A 12081-nucleotide genomic window follows, 5' to 3' on the forward strand; every position below is an offset into this window, starting at 1 on the left:
ATGATTGTGGTGTTGTTTGGATTGAGAGATTTAAAGATATAGATGAAGGGATTTGAAAGAAAAAATTTATGAAAATTTGTGAATGATGTAATAAATGCGATAGATTAAAAAAAACATTTTAATTGATAAAAATAAATTATTGACTATTTGTCCTTATGTTGAAATTTGATATAAATTTAAATTTAAGTTGTGAAAATTATATTAAAGTGAAATTGAAATTGTTAATGACAAAATAAAATAAAATTGCAAAAATAAAAGAACGTCCTCCAATTGTCGAGCTTGATTTAAGTTCGTCAAATTTAGTTTCATTGGTCAAGTTTGACAAAGAGAAGATGTCAAGCTCGGCAACAAAAGAGAAGTTAATCAAACTTTGTAAACTCGATTCAACTTGACAAGACAACAAACAAGTTCGACAAGCTCAGTTTCAATGGTCATAGTCGATTCCAATAACAATGAAATCAATTCCACCACTTCCAAAATCGATTCTACCGCATGTTGAACATGAACATAATAGATTCTATCACGACACAACTGATTCTACTAGACCAGATCTGAGTATACTACTTCAATAAGACTACATAGTCGATTTCACCAATTTCGTTCCTCTCTTATTCCACCATTGTATTACCACCACCAAAATTGATTCTACCCCTTGTAGAACCGATTCAATCCCTCCGATAATTGATTTAATCCCTCTCCAAGAATATTACGTATTTTTTTAAGTAAAAAATAAAACAAAGGTGCTTTGGTCTTTTCATTTAAATGAGCGGTCCACCTTTTTTAGTCTTTGCAATTTGCATGGATCACTCATTCCCTCTCTCTCATGTAGGTTAGCTTTCTCAAATTCCCTTACATGCATTGAAACAAACGTTTAAATAGTCGACATATGTAAACAAACACATCATTAATTTTAATTTTACTTGAACAACTATAATGTTACTTAAACAAAAGTATCAAATAACATACATGTGAAATGTAACACCCCGACTTTTTCTAATGTTGCGGGTTTGCAAAAACTTTTAAAAATTTAACTCAGATACTGTTGCGGAATACGAATTGTATAAAAGCTTTTATTTATAACAGAAACTTCAGAAATCAAATGTAACTACAAAGTGTTCACAAAATTTCATTACAAAACAAATAGTGTTGAAATTCAAATCCCATAGTTCTCCCACGTATCTCACCGCTCAAGTTCGCCTTAGTTACACCTGAAACAACTTCTACTCCCGTAAAATACGATCATCGTAGGTGGAAACCACAACCACAAACATGCAAGGGTGAGCTAACGTAAACAAGTCATCAAAACAATTCAATAACAACTACACTATCAGAAATCAAAGTCACCCGCATATAATCGTACAATCATTTCATCAAATAACCGAATCACACCCATAAAGTGTCACCCCCACCACTCTCTTACAGAGCTTCACCGGGCCAGTACACTTTACCAACTCTTACACCATAACATTTCCCACCACTCTCTAGAAGGCTTCACCGGCAAGTACACCACTTCCCACCACTCTCTTAGAGCTTCCCCGGGCAAGTATATGCTTTCCACCACCCTCTTGGGCTTCACCGGACAAGTATACACCCCCCACCACTCTATTCTCAGCGAGCTTCACCGGGCAAGTATCAATGCTACTTCCACCACACTTCCAAGAAAGCTTCACCGGGCATCATAAATATAACTCAGTTTTACGAGAAATAAACAACACTATATTTACATAACNAAGCTACAAACTCGTATGTGATAAACATTCTCGAACAATAATAAAACCATCCTTAAAATAATGAAAAGAAACTAAACCACTTGAAATAATAGCCACATATTAAACACACCATTTTTCTATTCCGTAACCAAAGTCGAGTCCATAAATTCTATATATATATATATATATATATATATATATATATATATATATATATATATATATATAAAATAATTATTGAAGTGGAACCCACAACATTATTATTAATTTACTTTCAATGAAGTTACTTACGAGAACCTACCAAGTACCCACACTTTAATATATTATATTATATTATTATTATTAAGTTACATAACTCTCTGCTACTAATTTATATACATATAAATATACATACTATCTTACGTATATCATCTTCTACATTTTTTTTTTCTCTCATGTTGGATAACCACGTAAATCTCCCTGCAACTACTTTTTCTTTCATTTTCTACTTATATTAACTTCTCACTAATGCTCCTTTCAAATTTATTTTCTTTAAAACCTGTAACCCTTTTCCACCCAAAGTTTTCTTACTTCAATCTCCATTAATTACTGATGGCCCTACTATCCTACCTACCAACATTCTCCAATATAAAATCTTAATAAATAAGTATACCATGCATTTAACCTTTGTGTGATTACAGTAACTCAAACAATACATATCTCATGTTGGTTATACTCTTAAGGCCAAGCAACCCATTTATTTTCAAACATTTACATCACCCTACTCCATCCTTTACGACAACCGCAAACTGCTATTCCTAAATTCCTCCTCACCGAAGCCCTACCATTTTTCCCATGCAAATATCACTCCCAATATCCTAAACCCAATCTAACATCTCTTTCTTCTTCTTTCTAATCTAGAACATAACTCTGATTACAAAACCTTCCCATGCAAAGCAAAATCCGTGCCTTTCCATTCCTTCCCTACAACGTCAAGAACCACCTTTCACAGTGCTAAAAAAAATGTTGTGAGACCTACCACTTGTACTAACCAATCATCCTCCTAATCTCAATAACTCTAAAAAGAATCACTCATGCGTAAACCTTATATACCGCCACTTTTATCACAAACAATCACCCATATATGATCCCATACGCAGCACATATAACAGATACATTATGGAAATCCCAGCCCGTCAACACATTGCTCAAAACATACAATTCAACCACAATAAATTTCGGATTGCTCCCCTTACCTTTTTGGGTTCAAACCTCCAACGTTTCCAACTTCAAAGTTACGTAGCGAGAAGCTTTTCCCTCGTGACAGTGCTTCTTCTTCTTGTGGCAGCGTCTCTCCCTCTTCTCAAATGCTCTAAGATTTTGTATAGATGGGTACCAAGGTTTTCAATTTCCTTCTCCTGTATCTAACGTGTCTTTCTTCCAATTCTAACCTAACCACCCTTAACTCCCTCATAATTGGGCCAAACATTTGGACTCTAACTTTTATTAACATACCCAACCGGTGTTAGTTACCTTATTAAACTCCTCCACTAACTAATATTTCTCACTTTAAAACCTAAAAATATAAGACCTAAAAATGTAAAACCTAATAAGTTCTCTTAATAAGTATAAGGTGGAAACTCTTATCTTCCTAAAACACTCACTGTAACCATATTTAAATCAGGTTTCTCTTCCTAAACTTTTCTCTCTCTCCGTTTAATTCTCCCAATCACACCTCTTCTCTCTCTTTCGTGTGGGTCCCGCATTCCCAATGCCAATAAAAGAAAATCAAGCATCAAAACTCTACCAAGGTTTGAACTCAAAACCTTACAACACACCCATATAAGAAACCAAGAAACAACCACTAGGTCAATTCAATTTCACTTCTATATCATTGCAAATACTAATCTTTAATATATCTCACACATTTAACAAAATCAATTTAAACCATTATAAATAATTTTCATCTACTTCTTCAACACTTTTAACCCAAAAGAAAAAAAAAAACAATCATAATGAATTATCTTCCCATAATAAAAAAATATATTATATTTTTATTTTCTACGGATCTTACATGAAACATACCCAAAATAGTTTTAGAAAATCGTCATTTTCTTTCTAACATGTCAAACATTCTTAACAAATTAAAAATGATTAGATATATATTTAATTGTTATACTTTACTCATTTTAACTCAATTTGAACTATTCAAACTCTTATAACATTTATTCACACTATATTTTAAAATCAATACCCATTGGAAAACCATATAATCTTTTTTTCATTTAACCAATATTCCTACAATGCTAATTAGTTTAAACGATTCCAAACTAATTATCTATAACTCTCAGAGTTCAAAATTTCACCCTTTTTAACTCAAAACAATATTCATACTTCAACACATAATGTTGGAAGTCCCACATCTATTATAGATAAGACCAATTTATAATATATTTGTGGGGGTTGAGTTAGACCTAAAATCCACTTCTAACACATAACACTATTCGTTACAAAATACAATCAATAATATATTGTTTCTCTAATCAATTCTCATATTTCCATCTACCGTCTTTCATTATCCATTCACATAAACTTAACCTATTACACTAATAAAAAGGTAAATTAGATGTCTTGGTCGACACTTTTTATTTAAAACAAGTTTGCACTATATGCTTACGTTATTGGGTACAATACATCACACAAGAATACAATAAAAAAAACATATGATGAACAACAACAAGCAATACTAAATAAAAGTAAACATGGAAACAAAATTCAAAAGATAAGACACAATAAGTTTTCCTACTATTTATCGATACCAACAGAGTTGTGCTATTGAATATGGAAATCAAATATACCCAACCGAAGCAAAAGCAACAGTAGCATAATCCCAAAGTGAAAAAATCAAGCATTATAACTAGTATACTAAAGATATTCACAACTAAACTAAAATCTACTTCAAATTCATCATCAAAAGTCCATTCAAGATAATTTGACTTTATTCTGAAAAATATAACTAAATCAAAACTCAATGACTCTTATTTTTAAAACAAGAAATTTAAACCTTATTTAAAATCTTACATGAACTAAATATAAGATCAAATTATAATACATAGATAAAGCAAATTTTATCTTACAAAATTAATTTAATTAAAATAAAACTCATTATCTTAATATGAAATCACAATCATAAAAATTTATTTTGGTTGAGATTCAACTCTATCGTGTCTCTGGTTGTTATGTCTCTTCCATTATCATTCTCAATCTTCTTAACATGATTTTACGATTATTTCAACACGAAAAATATATTAAAAAAACTCTACATTAATTAAAAATACAACTAAATTATAATATTTTATATATATATATATATATATATACACACACACATGACTAAAATAAATATTAATTTGCCTGTCATTTTCCAGATGCAATCATCTACCTCTAAGTGTGCAAATAATAAAAAGAAATAGAAAGGCAAACTTATTCTAAATAAAATGTTGAGTGAATAAATTATATTTCAATCTCTGTTAGCACCTCTGCAAAAGCAATTAAGAAAAACCGATCTTGGATTATTTTTGTACTTTTTTTTTTCACTTCTTTTTGTTTAATTACCCCTTTCTCTTTCCTTATATATTTTTTTTCATAAATTTTCTTACCCCTTCCATTCGTTCTCTTTGATATCTTTTCATCCTCAACTCTTTCTTTTTCAATTTTTTTTCACTAGTTTGTTTGATATATAATTTGTCATTAGAATATAATAAGCTACATCAATTAGAAATATAAAGGCACATGAATATGACAGAATTGCTTAGCATTTCAATAACTGATTTCTCAAAATTTATGAATGAAAAATTAGAATTGCTATTGAAAATATTATTTACCCTAATCAAATTCAGGTCTTTTAGACATTCTACACACACATATATAGAATATGTATTCATATAATTTGATTATACATAAGTTTTTGTGTAAATTTCTTTATCTTTATACAAGAAAGTTAATTTATGATTTTCTTTTATCTTTTTTTTTTTTAATTTTTTCATTGTTTTATATGATTTTTTTATTTATTTATTGGTTGTTTATCTTTTATTGTTTTTCTCCACCTAAAGAAGCAATTAAAAAAATAGACAGATGGAATAGGATATTATCATTGGTGAGAACAGAGAGACAGACTGATGATGACAGCAGAAACTTGACGAGGAAGACAACAATGAATTTCACTATGATCAAGTTGGTATGGATACAAAGGTCTAGACCAAGCTATTTATGGAAGGCATTTGTAGCCCCTCCATGTGTGCAACAGTCATCACCATTTCCAAATGGTGCAGTCTCTGTATGGTTGTATGGTGGTGACATATGACTTATGCTCAATTTTTTCAAGCACTTGTCTTGCCTGCTACTCAAACAACTTAAATCACATTCAACAAAACAAAAACTAATGTTATTTTACTTTGACAGATATGATTGTTTTTAAAAAATATATATTTATGATTAAATATTTTCACAGATGTCTACTATATTTTTAACACTTATTACATGTTAAACTCAAATTTCAGAAATATTTGTGCAATACATCAAAAGTTATAGTTATTGTAAAAGTTGCATTCAATTTTTCTTATGATTAAATATAAGTGGCTACATTTTCCCTTCCCACATATAAACTTGTCTTCAACTGAACCATCATGAAATAACAGATTATCTAAAATATAGGACAATACTATCACCAAATAGTCAATCAAGATGTCTAATACAAAATTTAAATTATATAGGAATCTGCTAAATACTGTAGGATTTGACAGACAGGTTGACTCTGAATAGAGGTAAGAGCAAATAGATATTATTAAAGTCAATAAGCGAACAACCTAATCCCACTGAGTCTCTCTGTAAAAAGTCCACTCAGAATCCAATGTAGTTCCCAGTCAGCCTCCTTAAGCACGCTCAGTATATCTTTCACCACTATTTTGCTTCCCTCAGCTGCTCAATGGATACCATCACTGCAAAATTCATTGAAAGAGATGAGAATAAGCAACAATTTCAAGCATAAGGAGATAAAAAGAAGAATCGTATGAACTTTGGTTTTAGCATCTGGTGTGACTTTATTGTTAACTCTATTTTAGATTTTTCTAAAACTGAATATGGAGTGCATATGAAAAAATCCACGTGCTCCTTAGATGTATGTGAATCAATTTAGTGCCTCAGGTCGTGGAAATTAAGACAGAAATCATCCTTGTACGCACAAAAGGCAGGATTTAGGGACTAATTTGACGTCATTTTTCTTTTAATGAGTATCTAAATTGATGTCAATTTATTTAGAGGACATGTAATCTCCAACTTCCCATAACTACATATTAATATCACTTATTTATTAAGATCAAAAGCCAAATCAATGTCATACTAATCTTTCAAGCATCAATGGTTTAAATTTAATGGACATGAAAACCCAGTGAATTGAAGATAAATGCAAGTTTAAATTAACCAACAGATAGCATCAGTCAACATGCCTCTGATGGAAGATTGCAGGAATCATCTTGAAAAGAAAGCAAGATACTGGCAAAGAGCAACTAAAGGATTTGGGTATTAAACAATTACATTTCAATATGACACCATTCTGAAATCTCATAATATTTTAGAAAAATAAAAGATAAGTCGTAGAGGTAATGAAACTTACGTAAAACAAGCATTCCTCCAGTCATCTCTCTTCTGTAATGCATTATTAAAAAGATCAACAACTTTGACATCCAGTTCCTTGCATAGCTTAATACAAGCTTCTGAGTAGCTTTGGCACAATTCATTCGTTCTTACCAGCTCACTAAGAACTCCACTGATTAAGAAATGGAAATAAAAAGATAAGATTGGAACTTGGTAATTATCTGAATAAGTACACTACAGAATTGAAAATGTGAAAGAAAATATCTTCAGGCTACCTAGTGTTTCCACGCACTTTTTCGTCTTAATAAGCAGCCCATTTGAAAGGGTGGTCATTATTATCCACAGACTATATTTTCTTGACACCTTTTCGTCTTAATTCTGCAATCGGCGTTCTCAAGCAAACTAAATTTCATAACTGAATACAAATGCATAGTTGATTTGTGTTAATTTTATGTTATGAGAAACATTGGAGAAACAGCGTTAGAAAATCAAGGATAGGCAAGATATAAGACAATCTGATGATGGCTGGTTTTCTTATCTGCATTACATTATGTTTGTCTCCTTCAATATATCAATTTATTTCCCAAACCTTCACATTTTAAAGAAATGGTGTAGCCTTCATATTGAGAAAATCAAGATTGTAGAGCTCTGTGTCTTGAAGTGAGCACATCAGTTTCTACTGAAAGGCAGTGTGCACTTATGAAAAAAGAACCAAATGATTAACATAGCTGCAGAAGTACCTGAATATGAATCAGAATCTTTCTCATGTTTTCAATATATTCGTGAAGAGGAACATGAGGGCCCATGGAATCATTAACTCTGAAATAAACTATCACAAGAGAAGGCTGGGTTGCAACATCCTGGGAAGTCCGATAAATCAAATTATATAACGTAGGAAGGATGATAGGCTACATCAAAGGAATTATTCAAGAATGAATTGAGAGAGCATAAAGTTAGCAACATATCCCAGATGGAAATCACATTAAGAACCAGAAAAGCATCATGCATTATTTCAAGAAACTGTGTTCTTTGACCCATACACCATTTTAGACTAAAGCATAAGGCAATCAAACATCAGATAAAGTTTACACAATACGCATAATTTTGATTGAGTTTTGTCATGTGAATGTTAGGTAAAATACCTTTGGTAAAACTTGATCCAGCACTTGGAGGGCACGTCGAGAGTTCCATCCGTAGTATCCTCGCAACAATATGTCAGCCTACACAAAAAAAATAAAATTGTATCATCATAGTCTAAAAATGACCATTCTCAATAGTTCATTAGTGAAGGAAAAAAAAAAAAAAAAGGTACTTAATATGGTCACACTCCAAAGAAGAGAGTGCATACTTATATCTCTTATTTACACACACTAATGAAATATAAATGTCTGGATACATTAATTCTTACCCACCCACCGCCACGACTACCACTATCTTTTCTTTACTTTTCTTTGATTTCATTAATTCATGGATTCCCCTTCTGAGAAGGCGAATGGGAACATAAAGACAAAGCCAGAAGGATAAGGACAAAATTGTCCATCACATAAAAGAATCCAAAAGCATTCATTTTTCTCTTTGTCGTCTTCGAAAACCATCAAAAGCAGGTGCACCCCCCTAACCTTAACCTTTACTTCACCTGCCCCATTACCCCATCCCTTCTCTTCCCACCAAAATCCAACCCTCTCAATTCCGTTACCGTCATCTTCTCACCCCCATTTATTTAATTATTCTCCTTCTCTTTCTCCCCTTTCCTCCTCCTCCATCAAGCGACTCACTTTCTGCCACCCACACACACAAACCACAAAACCCTCTTTTTCTTTCTTTTTCTTGCCGATGAAGCGTCCACTTCTGTCCGCCACCTCCCACCATGACGAGACCAAGATGAAGAAGGCCAAGGCGGTGGTGATAGAGGATGGAGATGAGGAGGGGGATCACGTGGAGGGATTAGGGTGTTTTGACGACAACCTGCTGTTCGAGGTTTTGAAGCACGTGGACGCGCGTACTCTAGCTATGGCAGGGTGTGTGAACAAGCAGTGGCACAAGACGGCGCAGGACGAAAGGCTGTGGGAACTGATCTGCACGAAGCAGTGGGCGAACACTGGATGTGGGGAACAACAGCTACGATCCGTAGTTCTCGCCCTCGGTGGCTTCCGTCGCCTTCACGCCCTTTATCTCTTCCCTCTCTCCAAGCCTCAGACATCTTCCTCATCTTCATCCTGCTCCTCCTCTCCCTGGGGCCCCACCATCCCCCAGGTCATTCGATCAAAGCCCCTACGTTTGGGGAAGGACGAGGTTCACCTCTCTCTTTCCCTTCTCTCCATTCGCTACTACGAGAAGATGAATTTCAATAACCGAACCAGATGATTCCTTATTATTCTACTATCCATGATCCATAATCCGTAATCCATTCTATGTGTTTCCTTTTCTAAACCTAATTTCGGCTTTCGACACTATTTCATTTGGTGCGATTTTTAGATTTCAGTTGCCAGATCTGCTTTTAATTCAGGCAATTAGTCTAAGCTGGATGTGTTTTGTAACCTGTATGTATGTACTTTGATTTGATTAATAATATAATATATATGAATATTGGAATGTATTTGTATCTCCATGATGATGTTTTAAATATCTTGTTTTGGGGGTTGGAAGAATAGATTAGGGTGTGGATCTGAGGGGAAAAGGGAGGATTTGGGAGTTTAGGGGACAAGAATTTGGGTGAGGTTGGGAGAATTGCCGAAAGGAGCGGAAGGATGAGTGATTGGCGGTCCTGATGGTGTTTTTTCCGAATAGGCACAAGGAGACAGAGGCTGAGGTCTTCTTGTTCTGTAACAAATGTCTGCTACTGCCTATGTTTTCTGGCTCTTACTTCGGCCCAATGGGTAAAGGACACACGAATGAGTTTGCATTTCTATTGCCTCTGCAAAAGCCAAATTTTTCTTGAGGGACGATATTTGTCGTTACGAGGATCCCTATTATTTGTTTTTCCCACTGTATTTTTTCATGCTTTAGCAATATTGTAGTATTAGATCAGTGAACACGGACAAACACACTCTCTTGGACGAATATATTGTTTTCTCCTCCGTTTTTATCTATTGTTCTTTTCATGTTTTTAAGGGCGTTAACGTTACATTGTTTACAAAAACTCTGGCAGTAAACAAGTGAAATAGGATTCTGGAGGAGTGCGATGAGACAATCTGGTCAACTAGATAATAATACTAACAGGAACAACTATGTATGTTCCGTATCCGATACAGGTTAACAAATTATTTTCTTTACAGCTAAAATTTCCAGTGGTAATAATGACCTTATGGCGTTGGTTGTCATTAAAAAAGCGCAACACATGATATGATGGAAAAACTGGGCAAGACTAAAAGGAAATCTTGTTTAATGTTGGGTCACACGAGGCAGAGGTGTCACCCTAAATACTTTGAGAAGCAACCTGAAGCTCACCCAACAGCACGCGGGACTTTTTGCACTGACTTGTCGTCAAGAAAGACCCAACTAATGACTTTAATGGGATGAAACCGTGGAATTCAAACCTCCAACAACTTAGAGTTTGTGATTACAATTTAGAAAGAAACTAGTCTCTTGAGCCATGCGTGCTTTGTTGAACATCGATTACTATGGGTGTCGAAGCACAAGCCAGGCGGCTTAAAAAGGAGCTATCTAATTCTCATGTGGATATGAAGGAAGCTATCTAATTCTCAACGGTAGGGATTCACTCTTCCTTAACAGCGGGAATTAGAACGAGTGGTAGGAGTTGTTTGTAAAACTTTTCATTGACTGCTTGCAATTAGACATCGGTAGGAGTTCTTTGCAAAACTCTTCCTTGAACGCTTAGAATTAGAGCGATAGTTTTATTGCTTCATTCATACACCTCGTTAAAACCTCATTAACCAAAATCCTCAAAGAAAAGTACTAGTGGTAGGAAAGAGTATGTCGATTATACATTACAATGTTTTAAATCAAATAAAACTTTAAATGCGAAGCATTTCAAGTGTTGAAGACACTTTTGCCATTTGGGTGCTCAAGGAATTATGCTCCATTCTTTATATCTTTTACAATTTCGAAGGATCTTTCCCAATTCGGTGCGAGCTTATCATGTGCCGACTTTTTATGAGTTTCGTTGTTTTTTTTTTTCTAAAATAGGACTTCTTCCTTGAAGTTTCTCAGCCTAATCTTGATATTGTATCTTTGTGTTATCATTCTCTTGTACGTTTCTACCTCGACAATGCCTACTTCCTTTTCCTCTCTTAAGTTATCCAACTTCACCCTCGGTTGTGCATCGTTAAGGCTTATGCCGTTTACCTGTCTTTTAAGAGAAGGTTCACTGACCTCTACGGGAAACATGAAATTAATACCATATGTCAAGTTGAATGGTGTTTCTCCCATTGTACCATGTAGGGAACATCGGTAAGCCCATAGAACTTCAGATAGCTCATCCACCCAAGCTATTTTCGCCTCTTCTAAACGTCGCTTGAGCTCAACCACTATAGATTTGTTGAGAGCTTCAACTTGGCCGTTCATCTAAGGGTGCTCCACAAAACTAGTGACATGCTCAATGTCCAAGTTATTGTAGAACTCCTCCAACTTTTTGTCGATAAACAGTTAGTCGTTGTCGGTAATGATCGTGTGGGGAAGATCAAAGCGACATATGATCTTTCATACGAAGGTTTGCACCTGCTAAGTTGTCATTGTCGCTAAAAGTTTTGCCTCCACCCACTTGGTAAAGTAGTCTATAACG

At 34.1% G+C, this 12081-nt stretch overlaps 1 protein-coding gene and 1 long non-coding RNA gene across 2 annotated transcripts; one reads left to right on the top strand and one right to left on the bottom strand.

Annotated features, from left to right (window-relative positions):
* Positions 1–6506: 6506 nt before the first annotated feature.
* LOC106757922 lies at positions 6507–8669 on the bottom strand. The gene is made up of 5 exons (XR_001375545.2): positions 8483–8669; positions 8081–8200; positions 7616–7755; positions 7360–7512; positions 6507–6685 (listed from the first exon to the last, which is right to left on the bottom strand). It is a non-coding gene; the product is annotated as an uncharacterized LOC106757922 (long non-coding RNA).
* Positions 8670–8948: 279 nt separating this feature from the next.
* LOC106757921 (F-box protein GID2) lies at positions 8949–10412 on the top strand. The gene has a single exon (XM_014640777.2). It carries the CDS (start codon positions 9174–9176, stop codon positions 9702–9704), a length of 531 nt encoding a protein of 176 aa, XP_014496263.1. The 5' UTR covers positions 8949–9173; the 3' UTR covers positions 9705–10412.
* The last annotated feature ends 1669 nt before the right edge of the window (positions 10413–12081 follow it).

Source organism: Vigna radiata, chromosome 3 (assembly GCF_000741045.1).
Source record: "Vigna radiata var. radiata cultivar VC1973A chromosome 3, Vradiata_ver6, whole genome shotgun sequence".
Classification (NCBI taxonomy): domain Eukaryota; kingdom Viridiplantae; phylum Streptophyta; class Magnoliopsida; order Fabales; family Fabaceae; genus Vigna; species Vigna radiata.

Excerpts from the sequence above, each read along its gene's own strand:
- LOC106757921 (XM_014640777.2), top strand. The coding sequence starts at position 9,174 with ATGAAGCGTCCACTTCTGTCCGCCACCTCCCACCATGACGAGACCAAG.